Source organism: Cheilinus undulatus, linkage group 15, assembly GCF_018320785.1.
Source record: "Cheilinus undulatus linkage group 15, ASM1832078v1, whole genome shotgun sequence".
In the NCBI taxonomy this organism is placed as follows: domain Eukaryota; kingdom Metazoa; phylum Chordata; class Actinopteri; order Labriformes; family Labridae; genus Cheilinus; species Cheilinus undulatus.
Genome location: NC_054879.1, coordinates 27,810,439 through 27,833,595, shown reverse-complemented (window position 1 = coordinate 27,833,595; position 23,157 = coordinate 27,810,439). Strand labels below are relative to the sequence as shown.

At 38.2% G+C, this 23,157-nt stretch overlaps 1 protein-coding gene across 1 annotated transcript in view; it reads right to left on the bottom strand.

The window, feature by feature from the left end:
* cryl1 (crystallin, lambda 1) overlaps positions 1 to 23,157 on the bottom strand; it is a 42,154-nt gene that overhangs the window by 10,734 nt on the left and 8,263 nt on the right. Inside the window, exons 4-6 of the mRNA XM_041807209.1 lie at positions 21,046 to 21,207; positions 18,158 to 18,253; positions 17,572 to 17,670 (exon numbers count right to left, since the gene is read on the bottom strand). Coding sequence (XP_041663143.1) covers positions 17,572 to 17,670; positions 18,158 to 18,253; positions 21,046 to 21,207 — 357 coding nt within the window. The remainder of the gene's footprint in view (positions 1 to 17,571; positions 17,671 to 18,157; positions 18,254 to 21,045; positions 21,208 to 23,157) is intronic.

The following is a 23,157-nucleotide window of genomic DNA, read 5'->3' as shown; positions in this document are numbered from 1 at the left end:
GGCTTTATCTATGTTTTTACTAAGTTGCCTGGTTCCTGGGTTGAACACTGAATGCTTTTGGTGAAACCAACAAATAAACTTTTGTTTTGAATAAATATACTGTTTAAATTTGGTCTCAGGATGAAAACATGCAATATTTTTTTCAAGTAGTGAGTCAAAGTCATGGCTTTTGCCCCAAAGATTTGGACTAACCACATTGCCTTTGATCAATGCAAACTATCCCTGAGATATAAAGTTCCCCTAATCAGTTGGTTCTGTGTCCTCAGGATTATGTGGTCAGCACCGGACGGACAGAGGATGGCGGGACAGAGGGAGTGGTTCAGGTAACTTTGGGTTAGAGATACCTTTTGGCCGACCATCGAGGAAATCAAAGCTCGGACACAGAGACAGGGAGTAGGGTGAACAAGGCGAAAGGGACAGGGTCGTCTTTGTTTGGGTCCTTATGCCCAACAAGGGGCCTGTTATCTCGGCAAAGCGGGATGGAGGGTGGGGTCCTTTCTACGTGGTAATCATAGGGGGTAACCGGGCGCTTTCTCAGCTGCTCTGCTTTCCAATGCTGGCCCCAACTCAAGGACCATTTTCTGTCTCTGTGTGCTTGGAGGGTGAAGGCGGGTCTCTGTTATGTAAGAGGGATCACATGGCCACTCAGACTGTAGGCCTTGAAGCTCAATCATGAACATGTGGTCAGAAACGTGTGGTCAGATTTGATACTATTTTGATTACCATTTTTTGTAATTAAACCATATTATTGAGTGGGATATTTACTTTAGAAACTTTAAAATCAACAAATCACTTGAAGAATATTTTAACACATTTTGTCTATCACGAAATCCCTGCGTCTGAAGAAATGATGCCTTTTTTCCAGGAGATCAGCTGGTTTGTCTGTGCTAAACTTTTAAATGAGTGTGAAGTCACAACAAACAGAAGCACAGATAAACTTATTGTTGCTTCCTTTAAAGCAGGTTATTGTAAAAGATTAGTCATGGAGAAACTAGCAGCTTATCATGAGGGTTTTCCACTGGATTGAGGTTTAATGATGAAAAGTTACAATTACAAGAGTGTGGCATATTTGATAAAGCAAGGCACCAGTTCAGCTCAGCTGGTAGAGGAGGCGCCTCTATTCTGAAGCTCTAATCCTCAACGCACTGACCATGGGATCGATTCACAGTCTTGGCGCATGTTGGGTGCATATCTTACTGTAGTCTCCCCATATTTCCTGTCTCTCTTGAGCTGTCCTATCGAATAAAGGCAAAGCCAAAACATTACAAAACAATTTAAAAAAAAGGATGGAATTAGGCGTGGTTGGCCAAGCGGTTAGGCTGCGCCCCATGTATGTGGGCAGCCTGGGTTCAAGTCCAGCCTGCTGCTCCTTTCCTGCATGTCTCTCCCCCACTCTCTAATCACTGTTTCTGGCTCTATCCACTTTCCTTCTCTGTGGATAAAAAGCCCCAAAATATATCTTTAAAAAAGTACGGGATCACAGCAGGAGAGAGTAAAATTTAAAGTTGGTTGACAGAATATGGCTTAAGTTAGCAGCACTAGCTCCATCGGCCTTCATTCTTCTTTGCAGGTTAATGTCCACAACTATAAGCTGAAGGTTGTCAGTATAATGAGTATGATGTGACACAGCCAACACGCAAATGTATCCATATTTTCTACATCAAAAAAGTGCTAAACCTCCCTGTCCCTGTAAGATGCTATTGATGCTATCAGTTCACTGTTGTTTATATCTGGTTTGAGAGGATTATGGCAGTAGCCATTGACTATAGCTACAGTGGCTAGTGGCAGTGAGCAATTGAGGCTGTGGTAAGGCACAGATTTGGCAAGTAAGTTGCCTAAGGGCACTTTTGTGGGAAGGAGGATTGACACAACCTTGGTTGTGCTCTGGATATCCTTGCATATTACCAGGGGCATGGGAAAATAATCTGTTGAAAAAATAACAAAGTTCACATTTTTAGAACGGATTATGGGTAGGATGTAGTAAGTAAGCATAGCCTAGGCTACAATACAGGTGTGTAGTAGGGTTGCCAAGAGCCCCTGGTCGTGTTATGGATGTCCAGAGGGCCAGGAAACTGCCAGCGGTCTCCAGGCGTAATACCAGGGGTGAAAAGGCCTGTTGCCGAGCAACACAGGTGTCTACAGACAGGTGCTGGACTTCAATCTGGCTGCCTTTCCCCCTCTCTTGAGCCTGGGGTTCTGGCACATTGACCCCATAATGAATCCTTTGCAACCCACGTCTAACACTTATGAACATGATCATAGTTTGTTCAAACATGACCCCTGGAAATGTGCCAAAATACCTAAATTTAGGGTGTTTTATTAAAAATTATGGATTGCCTGGTGGAGTTAGATATATGGTCCTGTTGGATTTTTGGAGCTCTTCCCTGGATGCACCTACTTCCAAAATATAGGAAAAAGTCAAAGGAGGAAGCTTTAACTTTGAAAACTGTAAGTGAGCCTTATTGAGGCAGTCTGGAACTGGCACACTGGGGACCCAAAATATATGAATTTTTTTCTCAAGGCCTGATGCACTTGCAGAACTTCATACATTTTTGAACATGTTTAGGCCCTTAAAGTCAAGCAAAAAGAAAATATGATAGGGAGAATCCAAGCAACAGTCAGGTCCTTGCACCACTCAGTGTTCAGGCCCTAAACAGGTCAACCAACTAGTAATTCCTGTGCTGACTACTAAGAGGTTGGGCATTTAATTTTTTAGCTGGCTAATCATGCGCATCCCTATTCAGTTTGATGGTTAGGTCAAGCCTCTTAAATTTAGTTGGTATTGTTACAAAAGCAAGGAATCCAATTTATCTTTTAACATTGGAAATGGCTCCAGATTGTTTAGAAAGCCAGATAGATAAATAAGCAAGAATGTGTGGAGTTAGTCCCTGGAGTTAGTCTCCATGGGATTTATCCTTTTCAATTTCATTACTAATGCATGTGATTTTCATGCCATGATGCATTAAGATGTCATGGGAAAAAGGCTTATAGCTTCCTCCATCCTGGACTATATCATTTACAATTTACCGAACAGCAAAAATGTGTAAAAATCAGACTGCACAACTATTTATTTATATTAAAAGGGAGCTGAGAATTAATGTGCCTGCCACAGCTATGACGTAGGCGGAAGTGCCTAGTGAAAAGAAATTCCTTTTTCTATTCTATTTTATTGATGGCTTATCTACATTGCAGACTTTGACATCAATGTATGAATGTGGAGTGAACACGCGTTAACAGCCTGGCCAAAGCCCTGTGAGGTAAAAAGTGTTGGAAAACAGCACCATACAAGCACAGGGGCATTTGCCATTTCCATTGGCTCTGATAATGATGCACAGCTGTGTGTACATCATAATTCAGGAAAGTAAAGGTCTTATTTTAGAAATTATGTTTTATTTGTACAGCTTGTGGCAAAAACATCATGGCAAAATTTTTCTGAAAAATTCTTTTTTTGGTTTCTTGCCTTTTATTTTGATAGGATGGTTGAATATAAAAATGAAAAATGGGGATTCAACAAATCTGGTGATAATCAGGCCTGGGTGTGGCCAGTGAAATTGAACTCAGCTTTCCAAAAACTGTGGTTAATCACAGTTTAATCATAATTTAACAAGGATAGGTACTTATTTTTTCATATGGGGCCAGATAGGTTTGGACTTTTTTCCCTTAATAAATAATATGATCATATAGAAACTGGATTTTGTATTTACTTGGGTTGTCTTTGTACGATATTAAAATTGGTTTGATGATCCGAAACATTTCCAGAATCATAAAGTGGACAAATACTTTTTCACAGCACTGTACATCCCTTTTTCCCTCTTGTAAACTCAATATTTTCAGAACACGTGGAGGGATTTTCTCCATTTTTTTTTTTTTTTGCAAAGGTAAACTTATTAGATCTCTGAGGCCACAGGTCATAGTTCAAGGGCATTGTGGCATTGTGATTCTTCTGTAGTTGTGAATAAGCTTTTTCAAAAGCACTTATATATAAGAAAAGAACAAAAAATACCAAAGTTCAACTTAAAGTTATACTGAATATATATTGGAGGAACAAAGTAAAGGTCAAAAACCCACCCAGACCTTGTGCTTGATCCTCCACAGTAGAGGCAGACTGCTTACTGCCCTGACCGATTACTGAGACCGATATCGATATTATCCATATCTGCATTTTATTTTAAAGATAATTGATAAAGTTAATTAACAAAAAGGTTCCACTGCAAAGTGTGTCTTCCCCTCTGAATTTATTTTTACTCTCCAAAGTCTCAACAAATGCCTTTTACACAACAAAATCTGTTTGGATAGATGTTTCATGAGTACCAACCAATCAGCACTTAAGCCTGGTTGCCACTGACACAGCTTCCTGTTCTCCTGCTGCTTCTGCATTGCTTTGAGTGGTTTCCATGTTGACAGAGGCTTACCTGTTTATTTTCCTGCGTTTTTTTCATGCAGTTTTACTTTTGCCACATTAAGTACATTTTGTACATCATAATAAATACATATTGGTTCCAAATATCAGTTATCGGTTTTGTGGACTACTAAAAATCAGTACCAACTCGGAAAAAAGTTATATCAGTTGACACCTATACCACAGTATTGTAAATACCCAGGAATGATTTACCTCATTGAGGTATTTAACCATGTGGCAGTAGTTCTAGTTGGTAATAGATCATGTTGGTCAATACTACATAAAGTATAGCTCCGTAGCAGACACTTGGCCTGGCTTTAAAGAAAAATTGAAAAAGAAGGTAAAGCAGAACTACTCATCATGCCTCTTAAGAACTAAGGGGTAGACTGTCAGTGTCCAAACATCACACTTGTTTGTTCTTTATGTAAATTTTAAATTTCTATCTATGACATGACTCATGTTTTCAGAATTGTTACTTATCACCTGCAGTGTAAATCACATCTTTCCAAAACATGACATGGAAATGGAGCTCTGCTTAAGTTGGCTGGTTTATCTGGTTCACCTGCTCACGTCTGAAAGATTCAAAGTTCATCTTCCTTCTCCATTTAAGTATTTATTGAGACACATTCAAGCTGAGTAATGTCTTAGTAACCCCACTTGACAACCCCTGTGAAGTGCGGGTTTCTTACTACCCATTGGTCTGCACGGTTGACTTGTGGAGGCAGATAGTAATGGATTAGAGATCTCTTCACTGAGCGCTGATCCTTTTTATAGGGCACAAGTATCTTGTCTTTCATTCAAATACTGAATTAGAACCAGGCCCGCATGCTGACTTCTGACAGCTGAGGGGACTTAATGTTCAAGATCTACCTGTTAATCAACCTGAACGAGAGAAGCTGTCAAAGAGTCAGAATGGTAATTCCTGCCAAACAAGTCTGGCCTTGTTATTCAAACTGTGGAAACAATCAAGAATATTTTGATTAAAAGGGTTTCTGCTTGGTGAATTTTTCTAGGTTCACAGAAAAAGTTTTTTTTTTTTTTTTTCTTTGGAGTGGTTAAAAAAAGAATAAATAGTTTCTACTGTCACAAGATTCTTTTATAGCAGCTTTCCCAAACTTAAGTAAGCCATGGCCCAATTTGAGACCTGAAAATCTTCTGGGGCCGAAACCATCCCACAACCACAACGGGAAACTCAATAAATTTACCTCCATTTAAAAACAGAGAGGATTCAAATATGAATACTAAGTTCCTAGAGACATTAACATTACTAAAATTTCTTGGTAAAGCATTTGAAGTATGAGAAAGTAATTAACAAGCCAACTAGTTTAAAAAAAATCACCTATATGTTATTTTTTCTAATATTTATCACTTTGAGGGTACTCAGCAAACTTTTGTATTAACAATATCTGGAAAGGCATTAAAAGATTTTTTCTAACTGAGAAGCTATTTTATAAATTATTATGTTGAACAGTGACATGTAAGTTAAATCCTTGGCTTTGTTTTTAGTCCTAAGACTTCATATTTTTAGTATCATTTTTTGGGTCTTTTCTGCCTTTATTGGACAGAGCATCTGAGAGACAGGAAAAACAGTGAGAGAGAGTTGGGGAAAACATGCAACAGACACACCCCAGTTTTTTCAGTATTCTACACTGGCTCTAGGATATAGATGCAATCACCTGAGCACAATGCTCTTCCATATCTTACATCTACTTTCTGCGCTGTGTGAGGACTAACGACAGTTAGCAGAAGTCTTTTTCATCCACTAGCCTGTAAAGTGATGATTAGACACAAGAGGAAGTGCTGTAACAAACACTGAATTAAAAAAAATACTTTTAATTGATCGGTTAAATTAAGTGAAAACATAAAATTCTAGGTTTGCCTTTATTTTAAATCAAAATCTTCTGTGGACTACGTAAAACATGGTAGTTTATTCAAATGGAGACGGCCAACAATGATGGACACCATATTCAAAATTCTATCTCAAACTAGCTCTAAGCTATTATAAAAAATAGTAAAGAGTAAGTTGCCACATGCCTCATCCATTCAGGCAAACAGCTGCAAAAAGTAATCTCAATTAAACCAAAACAGATTAGTAATCACACTGTACAGTGTCAGACAATAAACAAATGAGCTATTCTCCCAAAAATGTTTTTTTTCTTGTACTACACTATAAATATGTATATTTCTGCTGTAAAATCCGCATAGGAATAAAAAATATGTGGACTTTTGCAACCAGCCTTGTATCTTTAATCCCATCCTTTCAACCACGGCCTAAAATGGGCACAGGCCTGAATGAATATCACATGGTAAAATGCAATTTATTCTTCACCACAGCTACTTCCAATGTTGACACCAACAAATACCTACTTTATGAAAGGAAACAACATTTAATGACAAGCATGAAAAATAAATCCGTGTTTGTTGTTGCTGCTGGTTGTGTGTTCATGACTGGGGCTGCAGTGGAGCATGATGACTCAAAATAGCTGACAAAGATGCTCATTTTTCCACAGCTTTCAACAGTTAACTGTGTACAACTCTGCAAAATCTCTCCTCAGTTCTGACAAATTTATCTATACACAAATCCAGGTGCTGTTTATTTTTCACTATCTATACACCAAATCAAGTAGCTCTTCATCTATACATGCCACATTACCATTCTCATTCTGTCACCATTTATAGCTTCCTATTTTCATATCCATGTTACTGGCAGCTGTTTAGAGGATGTGTGTGATAAAACTCAGCCGGAGCTCTTTCTAGGTCAGAGTCTGACACTTAAGCAGCAATGTGGCGTTTTTGTCAGCCTGAACCTAGGGGTGCCTCCAGGGTTAATTCTCCTCAACAGGAGCCTCACAAATGAGTGATCCACACATGATAAGGAATGTCATGCAGATATGAGTCTGAGCCTCAACAGTACTGTGTGAAGACAGAAATATCCCACAGTAGATGCATGGAAGTCATGTTCCAGTGGCACACAGTCAGGAGGGAGAGGGACACGGTTACATATGCAGCATGAAAGCCCTTTACTGTCTGTATGATGAACGGTTTCATTCTTTGAAGCGCAGAGCCAAAGAAATGATACTCCCACTGACTCTTGTGGTTGACTTGTATTGGGAGTTGAATGAACCAACGAGAGCTTTCACCTGACTGCAAACCCACTTTGGGAACCTGTGAACCCAGAAGCTGCTCTTGAAACTAAGAATTTAAAGGTGTTTGAGGTGAGACATTCCAAAGAGCTTAAAAAGTCAAAACCGTGACAGGTCCACAATCTTAGTTGCTACTCATCTGCCATTTTTCTTCCTGTAATCCTTGTTTTTTTCTTTAATTATGAAATAAATAATCCATCCATCCATCTATCTGATGGAGAGACTGCATCACTGCTGACGCCACACTGATCCGCCTGTCAATCTCCTGCTGCATTCTTCCCTCACTCGTGAACAAGACCCTGAGATACTTGAACTCCTCCACTTGGGGCTGGATCTCATTCCCAACCTGGAGAGGGTATTCCACCCTTTTTCAACTGAGGACCATGGTCTCAGATTTGGAGGTGCTGAATCTCATCCCAGCTGCTTCACGCTCAGTTGCGAACCGTTCCATAAATAAATAAATAATCCCTTCCCTTTAATACAAATCTGCCTAAATAAAGAATTTCAAAAATTCATATTCCAATGTTATTCTCAAAGTTGCAAGGACTGCATTTAGTAAGAATAAAACATTTCCTAATTTACTGCTAACCTTGCAAAGTCGATGGATTGGCCAGATTCCTTATCTGCCATCAGATAGATCCGTTCTGCAAATTCTCAAGCTAAAACACTTCTTCCTAGTCAGAAAATGACCGGATCAATTAACATTATTTGAGGAGAACAAGGTAGTAGCAACAGGGATAGTTGGGTTTTACTTCAGTCCTGTAAACAATGGTGGCTGGTGGACATTAGCTTAGCTGTAGCTAAAGTGCTACATTTATCAGAACTGGACAGCATTTCTCAATGAAGAGAGTAGCAAAGAACCACATTGAAAGCTCTTCTTAGTGGAAAAGATGTTTTTGCTCTTCTCCTGACCAGCTTTTACAAGAGTTTGATTAACCAACCAGCTACACTGATTGTGAACAATGATTAGAGTTGCCTGTCAAGCTTACATTTTAGTAGATTATTCACAGGGCAGCATGTGCTTACTACATCTATGGTTTTTTTGCTCTAATTGGCTGGTAATAAATGTGACAAACTGAATATTTGTCCAATCACTTTCTTTGCAAAGACCTTCCCTTCACAAACTAATTCAATGCCATTGATATTTGATAAAGTCCATATGTGTGCGGTTAATTCACTCCCTGAATAATTAACCTGACGTGCCAGATAGACTGTTTCATATATCCACAGCATGGATGTATTTCACATTCATCTGAGTAACCTCGTTTTGGGAGAGAAACATTAAAAAAAAAAAAAAAAAAAAAAAAGATCAAAAGCTGACAGGACAAACATCCTGTCTAACTTATTCATGACAGGCCAATCAGAGCAAGAAGACTAAAATGAGTTGTTTTCTCCTGTTTCCTTATCTACAGAGAAGTATAGTTTTGTGTTACCTTGACATGTTTCGACTGCTGACTTCCTGCAGTCTTCCTCAGAAGAGTCACGTGATGTTGCTGTGATGTGTATTATCAGTTAGTATTGTGCAGATTTGGGCATCCTGTCATTATTGACAGGATGACCATGCCCCCTGCTGTCTGGCAGGACAGAAGACAGCATCCCAGGAGTGGGGTAACATATAAGACTTTAAGTGTACCAACCATATAAGACCACTGCAGAAAGGAAAACCAAATCATGGGCTGGGAAAATGCCAGGGTTATTTGTCCAGAGAGCGACAAGTACCATTAACGGATCAAGGAAGCCATTAAGATTCTGCAATGTGGCCATAGGACTGTGAACAGCGGCAAACTCTTGCAGGAGGCGTAGTTGTCCTGTCAATCATGACAGGGCGACTAAACTTGGAAAAGATCAGCTGAAAAGACACATCACAACAACATCACGTGACTCTTCTGAGAAAGACTGCAGGAACTCAGCAGTCGAAAAATGTCAAGGTAACACAAACACTATACCCCTCTGTAAATAGGAAAACAGAAAAAAATATAGCTTGAGAAGACTGTATGAACTTATTTGACAGAATGAGGTAGTAGACATGCAGCTCCAGTGCTAACCTGAGCTGTATAGGCAAGACCTACCATAGTGTTTGAGCAGCAGAGCTTGTCAGTGGCTAAAGTTTATGCCTGAGGCCTTTCAGGAGACATGCAAAAACATCTTCTCTACTAACAGAAGCTTTTGATGTGGCTCTTTGCTTTTGTTTCAATAAAGAAATTTGGTTGAGGTCTGCTTAAAATGACAGTTTTCTGCAGCAGCATCCAAACTAATTGCTAAAGTTGCGATAGCCATTGTATACACTAGCTTACAGTACAACTCAACTCCACCCACAAAGACCGTAAACTCATGCCGAAGCAGGTCAGCAGAAAAGTGAAAAAATCTGCTCCATCATGAAAAGCCTTCTGTGCTGTTCTTTGGTCTTTATTAAATTAAGAAATGTGCTCCAGTTCTGACAAAACTGCTGCCATACTAGAGCTACACTGGAGGCAACCGTTGCTGATGGTTCACAGTCCTACTAAAGCCCCTCCCATGGCTACAGCTGCATTCTCCTCAATCAACGCTGATTGGTCAGAATTGTTTTAGGTTCAATACAGATGTTGTGGATTGGAGCTTTGCAAGATGGATTTGCCTGATGATAGAAGTCTGAAAAATTCATCTGCTTTGAAAGTTTGTGGAAAAAACATGCAGATCATGGTATGATTTAAAACACTGAGTTGTCTTTTAAAAAATTGCTGCCTTGTTAGAGGTCAATCTTACATTTAAATGTAAATGCCTCATTTGAGATAGATTTGGTGTTTTCTGCTGGCCTCATATTTGTTGTCTTTGTTGTGTTTTATGATGTTTTGTGCTGGCAATTCAGGTCACTCTTGATAACACAATGTCTCAAAAACCCTATAAGGGACTCTCTTCCAACTGTGTTCAAATGTTTACCACGACTTCAGGATGTACTGGTTAGATTCTGGAGATCATAGATCAATGGTCAAGGTCACATGGCTTAACGTTCATCTTTGCTTGTGAACCCAAAATCTTTAGATCCCTCTGAGGAATATTCTTCTAATTTTGCATAACTTTACACTACTCAAGGATAAACCAGATACACAAGCAACCCCAACCCTTCTTCTTGAACTACCACTACACTCACCAGCTGGTGATTCTGGTTTGCGTTGGCAACGATAACTGGTTTGTTGTCCTGGGAAGGTCTCCTTCAGCTAAAATCATAAAGGACGTCCTGGTTAGATAACATCATGTGCATTGCAAATGCGCTTTGAGACAGTAAAGAACACAGATATCCATGGGACTATTTTTTACGTAATTTTGTGCAAAACTGATTTTTGCAGAAAATTGTCTTTACTGCCCTTTAATGCTTTTGACACTTCAATTTGTAAAAACAGGAAACGCACAGGTGTACCATTACTAATACCATTACTTTACTAGAGAAGTCACAAGCGTGAGAATGCTCCATGCTCCGGATCTGGGTCATCTTCCTGGAATGTGTGCATCATTGATGTTAATGCTTTAAGAAGTTAGTATTCATGTCTGGAAAAAGATTTTTTAGAGATCCTGTAATCCATCTAGGATACTTCTGTCTCTAAGAAAGGTTGAATGACCACTAAACTGATCACACTGTCATCCATAGAGCCACGGTACCCCGTAACAAAACCCATAAATCACCACTTTAAACAGCTTTAATAGAAGTTGTATTTACTCCAGGGTTTTTGATTGGACTGGACTCTAAATATCCAAAAGAAAGTATGAAGGGTATTAGGGAGCCCGGGAAATCTCTCCAACAGTGAGCCGTTTGATGTAAGCTGCAAAAACAAATAAGCTGTGATGAAAAGTGTGAACTGGACTTTATGAGCCCATTAATTTTGTTCTTCGTGACCGTAACAAGTTTGTAAAGAAACATCAACACTTATAAAAACTAGAGCACAATTCAGCCGTAACACAAAACATGCAAAATATGACCTAAAAGCTTTACCAGACCTAAGGATGTGGAGACAGATAATCCAGTTTACTAGCCTGTTCTGACAGTTTCCTCAAGTAAAAAACACTAAATCCTGCACGATGGGTTAAAAATCTCTCAGTCAGACAATCAGTCAGACAAAATTATGATCCTGAAGTCACTATGATTTGATTTTATGTTTAATAATTAAAATAAAACAGCTCTTTAAATCCAAGAGAAATTCAACTTGAAGGAAAATTTAAAATATAAAAATCAACTGCAAAAAAAAAAAAAAAAAAAAAATCAAAAATGGGTGTCTTAGCACTGACATTTAAAAAGGCAAGACACCTTCAAATGATTTCAAATTGTATATTTTACCCATTTTTAAGAAAAATATGCATGAAATTAGTTAAATGTAAAATGAAAACATGGTCATTTGGTGAGATTTATGCTGAAATAAAAGTAATGTTTAAAAAAAATCCTTAAAATGCAAGTCTACACACTACTATTCTTGAATGTACATGGCTGTGTTCAGCGTATAGTGTTTTTTTAGTTGCCTGACTATTCAAAGCACTTTAACACAGCAGTCCACACTTACCCATTCAGTCTTCATTCACACACTGATGGTGAATGCTGCTATAGAATTGCATCATTTATTATTTTTGAGCTTTTTTGTCTTATTTAGAGTGGAGGACAGTGGATTGAGTTAGAAACAATGATGAGAGAGTGGAAGAGAAATGCAGGAAAGGAGCTGTGGGTTAAAATTGAACCCGGGCCGCCTGTGTACACGGGGTATGAACTTGGCTTTCATTTGGAGTTTTTTGCAAACTCCAAGTAGGCTTTCATGACTGTTGCTCAAAGGAGAATCATCTGTCAAGCCACTCTCTCATAAGTTCAGATCAGTGAAGGGCTGCAGTGATGGTTGTCCATCTGGAACTTTGTCCCATCTCCACACAAGATCTCTGGAGCTCAGAGTGAGAATAATAAGGTTCTTGGTCACCTCTTTTACAAAGGCCACTTTCCCCTAGTTGCACAGTGAGGCCAGGTGACCAGCTCTTGGAAGAGTCCTGGTTGACCCAAATTGTCCATTTGAGAATTATGGAGTCTACTGTGCTCTTAGGAACTCCAAGTTGTGACAAAATATTTTGTAGCCTTCCCCAGATCTGTGCCCTGCAATAATCCTGTCTCTGAGCTCTGCAGGAAGTTCCTTTGACCTCATGGCTTAGTTTTTGCTCTGATATCCATTGTCAGCTGTGAGGCCTTTTCACTTTGTTGTGATTGGGTTCTGAGTGTAGATTAATGAAAATAAAAAAGATTTTTTTGTTCAACTGTAGCATCAGGCTGCAACAAAATTGAAAAAAAAATGAAGGGGTCTGTGTACTTTCTGGATGCACTGTAACTTGGTTAAATGGAGAGTCTTGTTGCCCATATGCCCATATGGACACAAGTCTGAGATTTCTCATTCTGGACAGTTAAAATCAAAGGTATTTATAGACTTTAAACACACTGATTTAACACTTCCTGGTAAGTGTTTTGTGATAACTAGTATTAAAGAATCTAGTGAGGAAATAAAGCTGTTTGCACACACTTTATTAGCAATGACATAATCTCAGACTGGTTGGATGAATAAGTTTAAATGGTCTGAAAATAATTGCTGCATGCATGTGGAAGACAACAATGAATGGTACAAGCAAAAAAAAAGTCATCTATTACATAATTAAACTGAGCAAATGAATGAAAACATTCATGATCAGCCCTAAAGACAAGAAAGCAACTAGCCCAACCACTTCTTTATATGCTTCATCCTGCATTAGTACTCCAATAAATTTGATATAAAATGTGCAAAAATTCTTTGAAAAAAAGTCATATGGAAATCTTGATCTGTTGAGTTTTTAAGGCCATGAGGTCTTCTGAGGAAATCTGTCTTTCTAAAATCCTTAAATAAAATGTGATTATTCAAACAATCTTTTTCTTTCCTGCTTTTCAAAAGGACAGTATTGTGTATAAAAATATTCCTTAGTTTGTGTTTAAAAAGACACAAGATAATGTCATTTCATTTTCATACACTTGTCCACATGTTTCTCATGAATTTTCACGATTCTCTTTACTTTCTGTATTTGTTGGCTTTGTCCAAAATGTGTTATTTTCTAGTTAAATAACTATGCCTCTAATGCCAAATGGTCACAGCACCTTTACCATTTAAAGTGATTTTTCCTCCTATAATTAATTTTTGTAGTTTTATTTCTACACAAGCTTTTTGTTGAGTGATTCTTATGTCAGGGCTACATGGTGCTGCAGAGTTAAAATCAACTCTGAAATGTTTAACCCTGAGATATCAACACTCAAGTTTTTGTTGTTTAAGGATGTGATGTGAAATCAACCTCTCTTTATGTTCCACTGTCTAGTCAACAGAGGTGAAAAAGGTACAAGAGTATTGTACTCAAGTAAAAGTACAGGTACTCCGGTTAGAGCTTCCTTAAGAAAAAGTAAAAGTACTGATTTCAAAATGTACTCCAAATGTGTAAATTTACCCAACAAAACTATGCAATTAAAGATATTTAGATAAAAGTTATTTGTACTTTTCACCTCTGGAAAAGTCTTGGATATTCTTCACCTCTTGCCCAAGGACAGCTGGTATCAGCCCTGTGGCCCCAAAGTGGGATAAGCGGTATAGATGTGGATGGATGGATGGATGGATGGATGGATGAACTTCTTCAGCCAACTTAAAATGCCTGGCAGGTGAAGAACACCACTGTATTTCATTCTTAATTTTAGGGGTAGGTCTACAGTACGTGAATACTTTTATAAACAAAATGCCAAGCGACACTCTCTGTCTGGAGCTGTTATGACCACTGGAATAAGATTTAAAACCAAATCTTAATCAGCTACTTCAAAGGTAAAAGTGCCCCTGGTGAAAAAAAGCTGACACATCCTGTGTTTAGTGTCACACCCATAGGGTTGTTGTTGTTGCTGAAACTATGCTGCAATAAAACTGTGGTCATGATTCAAATAGTTACACAACAGTTTTTAAGTGTTACATAGACAGTAATGTCAGAGACAAGGACATGATGTGCTGATTAAGTTTGTTACACTAATCTTCAACTAATATGGAATTAGAAAAGCACTCGGAGAGTGCAGACCTGTGCCATTAGCCTTATCTTCCAATAGTGAAGACTCCTCTAAAAAATTCCTGGATCTAGACGGTGATCCAGATCACTCCCAAAATCTAATCAGTTCTTCCTTATGCCATTTCTGACATTTCCTGAAAATTTCATTAAAATCTGTCCAATTTTTTGAGTTAAGTTGCTAACAAACTAGCTAATTAACAAACAAACACTCCCAATCACATAACCTCCTTGGCAGAGGTAATAAAATGAAAGAGAACTCACTGCCATAGAAAGAAAAGCTGATTACTCATTATGCCCCTGCATGGGCAATAGCTGCTGGATGTTTTCAGGCTGCCCATCTGTCTGTTCATCCAGCCCATTCATGTGGATGTGATAGCTCAAGAAGGCTTTGAGGGGTTGGCACAGATGTCCACCCTGACTTAAGGATGAACAATTTTGACCTCACAGGTCAAAAGTCTATGTCTTTAGGCTTCATATTTATCTTGTATTTGTCAATGTGATACCTCACTCTAAGGGATTTTCTTCTAACTTTGCACAAATGTCCACCAAGCAAGGAAGACTTTTAGAAATATATTGTTCTTTGGTATCAATAGTTCCATTGATTCACTTTAGAAAGAGGCAAAAAGATGGCTGCAGAGTAGAATAAATAATAAAGAGAGAGTCTAAAAAAATTATAGGAGCCCAAAGAGTAATTGATAAACTGTAAATTATAAGGTACAATGAAACAAACAGAAATACAACAAGTTAGCACATGCAGGCCAATGAAAAGGCAGTGTTCAGTTCAGTTCAGGACACTATTGTAATCAGGCTCATCACCCTCATTATCATACTGAGCATCTCAGCCATGAGTGATCATGTAATGGAGCCTGTCATCAGAGGCTAAAGCTCATTTACCCTCATTGTGCTCCTGTTTGGAGGGAGAGTGTGGAGATTATGGGAGAGGTGAGCTGACAGAGGTCTTCCTCCTCTCTGCCTGCTTCAATTACAAAACCATCAGTCGCACCGCACAGACAAACAAAGACTCGCTCAGTATGAGGAACTTGGAACCAGGAGGAAAACAAACATGAACTCTTGTATTATGAGGACAGAGTTACTTAACCATGATAAGGTTGTAATGAGGAATCAGAATGTTTTGTTTGGTTAAGAATACATTTGTTGTTAGGCATGAAGCAGTTCTTTAACATGGAAAATATGTTCTGGAGCAAAATCTGTAAACTTTCATCATTTAAGTTCAGTGTTAATTTTGGCAGCTGTTTTGACTTTAGTCTCAGTTTTAAGATATAAATGACTTATAGTTTTAGTCACATTTTAGTCATTTATAAGCCTTATAGTTTTACCAGCCTAACAGTTAAACCAATAGAAATGTAAAACACTCACATTAGTGCACATAAAATACCAAAATGTAAATATGCAGTGTGAGAAAATATCACGGAATTTAATGGTTGATACTCCAGCACTAACATTTTAGGCTTGCTTTAGTCCTTTTGACCAAAACTAAACTTACTTCCTATCACATTTTTATCACCAAAGATCTATTTTTAGCTAGCCTTTAGTCTTTTCTTTATTTGGATAGAAGGTTGTCGACTCATTTTTAGACATCAATGTAGTCTACAAAATTACTGCTTAAGATAACCACACAATATTTAAATTTTACTGCTAAGAGGCTCTTAATCAAAACAACAAATGATGTGTTAGTAACCTCAGAATGCTATACAAGTAGCTCATAGAACGAACCGGGTAAGCAACTTTTAACAGCTTTTCGCCTTCATTCTGTGAAACTCATCAATGACACAAAAGGTAGCTTACTGTTGAGTTAAATACATCTCATGGAGTGCAGTTTTTACTGAAAAGTCTCCTAAATTTAAAACAAGTAAGTAGCAGAGATGGGTGGAGCTAGGCAATAGTCTCTTCCTGACTTGGGAATGTCTAGTAGGGCACTTTGTTACAGCCATTGGTGGGTTGGAAGGTGACAGAGTGGAGATGTTAAGGCTGGCGTACACTGTGTAAATGTCATCCTATTCAGACATGTATTTTGAGTCATACGACTCCCTTGGAGGTCATGCGAACTTTCGGTCAAATATTGCAGCGTTTGTTATGGTTGACCCGTCGACGGCACAACCAGCAGCTCCTGAAAAGTCAGATGGATTTCTGGCATGTTTGATATTTCTGCTGGACTTGAACCTGGTCCACCCACGTACATGGGGTGCACCTAACTTCTAGGCCATCTGCGCCTAAACAGTTCAAATATTTTCATGCAACTTCTTCAACATTAGTTTGTTGAAGCTCCTCCAAGATCTCTTGGAAGGTCTCTTTTCTTTTCACTTTCTGTTTCTCTCTTTGCTATCTACTTAATATTGGACTAGTCTGCCTTTTATGTTGATAATGCTGAGAATATGAAACTTAGAATGACAGTTGAATTGACTGTCTTCAGAGTTTATTGAAAGAAAAAGGGCAAAAAAACTTAAAGGTGCATTGTGTAACATTTAGCCTATTAGCATTTAGCAAAACAAGCTTGGTTAAAATGAAACATAACATTTATAAGTAGATTGATCTAGTGTTGACATCTGATAACACATTTTTTTAAATTTATGTTTTAAATTAACTCAGAATAAGCCTTTTATTCATACATAGGGAGGGTCCCCTCTAAGGACGCTGCCATCTTGGATTTTTGCATTTTGCCTGTTTCAATGGCACCATAGAAGGAACCAAATAACAGTTAAGCATGTTTTTTTTTTTAAACTTCACTGGTTCCCACAGTTATCACCAGAGAAATGAGCATCACACTCCAGAATTGACTGTTAGATGTTGATAGTCCCAATTTTACACACTGCACCTTTACATTTCTTGGGGGCATTTGTGTGTATATCAGAGCTAAAAGACTGTGATAATGTGTTTAACTTTGAGAGAAACAAAACTGATTCCTCTGAGGACAGTAACAAGACCACCACCCAGAAATCTCCCCCAGAAACTGACCTGGACCAGCCTCCAGGACTCTGCGATAATGGCCGCCTGCACTCTGTTGAGGGCAAAGCCATCAATCTCTTTCCTCAGACGAACGGGGGCCTGGCCGACCTGGATCGAGAGAATTTAGTCATGTCAAGACAGGTGATATTTAAGAAGTAGTGATATGCTTTTTTCAAAACTGAGAAAAAGCTTTGTATATCACACATGACTGAAAACCTGAGCAAATCCAGGGCTATAAACTGATTTTAATGGTACTGCTTTCAAACTAATTCACACGTTTAAAAATTTTTCGCAGGGACTTGAAAGGATTTGCAACCTGCTGAGGTTTGTCATCAGTGTGGCAACACAGGTGTACCAGGAACTAGTGATGAAATTTCATATCAGAGAGGCCTGTTACTGGATCATAAGAAACCTAAAATACAACTAACAAACAAGTGTAAATTGAGCAAAGGTTTACAAGCTAGGAGTTTATTAACACCTAAGGTCACTCTAGTCCTTTTATTTTCTTCATTTCACCTCTACTTTTTATCTCTTCATTATTTTTAGATACATACAAAAAGCTATCATACTTGATTATGTCATCTGGGATCTTTACCTTGGTCATCAGGGCGTGGGTGGTGTCCATAACGATTGCTGTTGTCTCGGGGTGAGGTACCAGCTCCACCAGTTTGACATAGTAGGGTGGGTTTACCTGATAATCATAGGACAATCACAAGTCACACAGTAGGTACCTTTATTATAATACCCAGAGATCTTAGAAAAGCTTGTTATGTCATTATAGTTATTTTCCATTACAACAGTTGGCAGAATCACCTGGACACATTTCATCAGCACCTTAATATACGAGACAGAAAACCTGCTTATGTCTCAACATCAACCTTGGCTTCCTTTAAAATTCATTAACTTGTGTTTGGTGGTGCTTTTTGCTGATAAATGTACATATCAAATTAAATTTCAATTAAATTTAATAAACTGTATTAGCATGGAAAGTGTGTTTGCGTTACCAAGGCAGCATAAAAATAAATTATAAATGATATATTCTATACATTAACAAAAAACCCCAAACAATTATGATATTTTAATTGCTATATACAGTATATCAAAAATCTAGGTTTAACTTCACAAAATACAATTTGAAATTGAAGGTTTAGGAAGAGTGAAAAGAAGAGAAAATTAATGCACTATATGTTAAATTAAATAATTTACAAAAAGACGTGAAACTAAGGCTCAGTCCCATTTCTAAGTTTTACACAGTAGTGGTGAAATCTACCCAAATGAAATGGGACAACTCTTCAAGCTCCTGATAGTTCATCAGTAGTTGTCAACAGAATATACATAAAGATCTGCTGGATGTATTTATGATTGTAGTCAATTTCTTAAAATATTTGCTGTTAAACTTATAATTTAATGCATTTTAATTTATCTATGCACCTTAAATTATGTTTATATGATTGGCTGCTTGTTGTTTGTTGAAAAACGTCATTAACTGGTGTTGCCTGCCTTGGTCAGGACACTCTTGAAAAGGAGTTTTAAATTTCACTGAGTTTTCTCCTTCTTAGATTGGGGTTAAATACTGCATGACAGTTGTGTTGGTGCTGAAATTCAGGCCTTCCTTCCAACAAAATAGAAGCATGAATTGATTCATGGATCAATAAAGAACTTAACCAATATCAGAACTAATAATACTAATAACTGAAATATTATCAGTGAAATCCTATTACAACTCAACACAGATCACTACATAAAGAATTTCCTTCCTGTTGCACTTTACTCTATTTTTCTAAACCGACAATTAATATTTTTAAGCTTAGTTGTGAAATACAGGTAAATCTTCTATTATCTTCTATCAACTTTGAAGGATTGGCCATTGTGTATGTCAACACAATAAGAACCAAAAGTCACATGGATTATTTTTGTTAAAATGAGAAGTGGAACCTTCTACAATTTCTTTTTTATATTCTTGTACTATTGTTTTCTTTTTATTCCTTTTAAACATTTTTACTCCACACAAAAGATCAGTTATTTACAGAGCCCCTTAAGGGACATAGGAGAAAAAAAAATTTAAGGGAGAAAATTTTACTAAGGGACATAAAAAAAGGGAGATTTTTTTTTTAACAGTTTGCGAGATCTCGCAAAAGTATTGTGAGATCTCGCAAAAGTAGATTTAAATGACCTAGCAGTAACTACTTCTGGGTCAAACAACCAAAACAACGGAGGGCGAGCACCTGTGGGGGGATTCATTGAATTTTACTTCGAAATGGGCCTAATATTTAAAGAAATTCAATCCATGCTTAGTCGCAGGCATGCTTTTCGTCTCGGAGAAGGCATTTGAAGGCATTTTGGGTGAATATTACAAAACGTACTAATTGGTTTGAAAGAGATGGATCCAGGACGGCATTCATTAAGACAAGCAAGCCGTTTAAATACATGGAACTACTTTGCAAAAGGAGCTCACTTCATCTGGCACCTGGATTCATACAAGAACTGAAGCCATATGGAATATATATACATTGTTGGCTTTTTAAGGAAGGTCAAATGGCTTAATGCCTACACAGCATTTGGCACACACTCATCTGTACCCGTGCAGCAGTCCAGAGGATTACAACTGGTTGCTGATGAATTCAACCAGGTCCACCAGATCCGAGTGTTACGACGAGAGACCCCTTTCACCCAAAATGCCTTCAAATGCTTTTCTCTTAGATGAAAATCATGCCTGAAACTAAACATGGATTGAATTTCTTTAAATTTTAGGCCAATTTCGAACTTCTGTGAAGTAATAAAGATATTCACAGATTCGGCCTTTCCGCCATATTAACTCAGCAGAGGATCATCACATTTACAAAAACCCTCAATCACCATACATATTATATGATTTCAATCTACTTTTGCTAGATCTCGCAAACTGTTTAAAAAAGAAAAAAAAATTCTCCCATTTTTTTTTTATGTCCCTTAAAAAAATATTTTTTTCTCCTATGTCCATTAAGGGCTCCGTAGTTATTTGTGTTGGGGGTTGTTTTGATTCTTAAATGTGTTAATAGTTAGTTTTCAGGGTTGGCAGATAACAGGCTGAAACATTTTATAGTTTCTAATGGTTACATTAAAAAGGACAGGTACAGATTTTTTAAAGACCTGAGACACTATTAAAGGTTGCTAGTTCATAGATTATCACTACAAAAAATGCTTTAAGCGATTAAGTCCAAGGTCAACAAAGACAAAAAAAATTTGTGGAAACAACAAACTGGAGAAACATTCTGAAGAAACTGGGATGTAAATACTGCATCCTGTAAAAATCTTTTACGGTACTGCTAATAGTGTGTCTTAAAACAGCTGAATAATATAAACTATGGAACAAGTTGAAAATATTGTTTAAAGGCTGAGGGACTACACACGGCAAATGCTGCGTCTTAAAGGGTTGGCATTCACCCTCAACAATACTGTGGATTTTATGAAAGTAAACTTAAAGATATCAGGACTGCTACTAACTGGATGGGAGACTAGACAGCGACTCTTGTTCTGCACTCTGGAGAAAACGCTGCTCGGCACCAGACAGGAGGTGGAGCTGCTCAGGATGATGTCTTTTCCAACAAGACGCTCGATTTCCTGGAAGACGCTCTGCTTGACGTCAAGCTGCTCAAATACGCACTCCTGGAAAACACAAGAAAACATGAAAACAGGGAAAGTGTCAAGGCACAAAGATGCACTCAAGAATGTTATAGTTAAGGTTTTCTTCTAGGAATTTATTAAGAGAAACTTAAACCAAACTATTAAAGGTTTGTTGATTAGTTAGTAAAACTGAAAACAGATTAGTTAGGAATGCACCAATACAACACTGTCAGACCAAGTGCAGGTATGTTTGGTTCTCACCCATACTCATAGAAGTAGGTAGTGGTATGGGGTAGGGATTTTCATAGACAACTAATTTAAAAACAGTTTAACACGAATTTTAGCTGAGTTTTATCGAGAAGTTTAATAAAAAACATACTAAAAAAACAGTCAAAATTGAAAGGGGTTTATTTGACATAATATGAAATTGGTTTTCCAATTGTGGCTAATGTTGGCAGAGCAAGCATTGCAGGCACCTATTCTGCTTGCATTTTAATGTGCCTTTGAAGAATGTAGCCATAGGCCACTTTGGTAGAGTGGTTAACGTAGCAGTGCTAGTACCACCAGCCTCTGATCCTCTTTGATGGGTAACGTTCACATTCATGAGCTGAATATCTCCACTCAATGCTTCGGTTATATTTGAATGTAACCTGACACCGCCTACATACAACTTTTTTTCCCATTATTCTAGACCAAAATTGTCCATCCATGCATTCATTTTTTTCTTCTTCTGGCAGAAGCCAAACAGGTTAGCCCAGACACCTCTCTATCCAGTAACATTTTCCAGCTCTTCCTGAGGGATTCTGAGGTGTTCCCAGGCCAGATGAGATATATAATTCCTCCAGCCAATCCTGGGTCTGCCCTGGAATCTCCTCTGAGTTGGACACACCTGGAAGACCTCCAAAGGGAGGCGACCAGGAGGCATCCTGATCAGGTGCCCAAACCACCTCAACAAGCTCCTCACAAGACATAGTAGCAGCAGCAGCTCCTCGTCAGTCAAAATAGAGCTAAACCATGCTGTAATTAATAGGTCGTTTCCACCAAGCAGTCCGGTTCAGTTTTGTAAGGAACGACACTCATTTTTTTCGTTTCCATTAGGCAAAAGTTGGAAAGGGTCCCAAAAAACCGACCCATACCATCCTACTTTTTTGACACACTTCTTTTGGGGTACCAATCTTACCTTTTTTTTTTGGAACTTATTTTTTATTTATTTTCCAATCAACAAAAGTACAATATAGACATGTCCTTCTCTTCCAGCTGTATAGTATTACAATCTTACCTTTTTGACTAACACAACAATAGGGGGTTGTGCTGACGTCATGTCAGCACGTGACTCAGCTGCTTGGCTCTGGGCCGCATAACACGGAAGTCTCTGTGAGGAGTGGTGAAAACAGGATAAACACAGACTCATATCTGCTTAAATAAGGGACATTTGGACTCGACAGAGATCCAAACTGTTTCCTAGTCTGTGGATATTGATATGTGGACACAAATCAAGTTTCCTGACATTTATCTGGATCTGATTTTAAGTACACAAAGCAGAACCTAAAGGCTCACATCAGCCTGGTCTATCCATGATGGATATGAAACTAAATTAATGCTGAAGTTAGATATACTCGTATATGAATGTACCGTTATGACTCTAAACGTTTCTGTACACGTATTCCATCAGCTGAGGACCTGTACTGACCGCAGGTAACATAATTAAGATGTAGTTATTTTTTAAAGCAAGTTCAGCAGAAATAAAACTGTTTAATGCTTATTCCCTACTGATTTCTGTCACTCATCCTTTCTACAACTCTGCAGCTGGACCAGCAGACTCGCGCTGCATGAGACTTTACATGCATGCCTTTACAGCCTGCCAACCGAGTGAGGGCATGGGTGTCTGTGGAAATGCAAAGTATTTTGGGGTTTGGCATACCAAACCATACCAAACCGTACTCAATCAAACCGGACCCCCTGATGGAAACACGGCTCATGAGATGCTGTCGA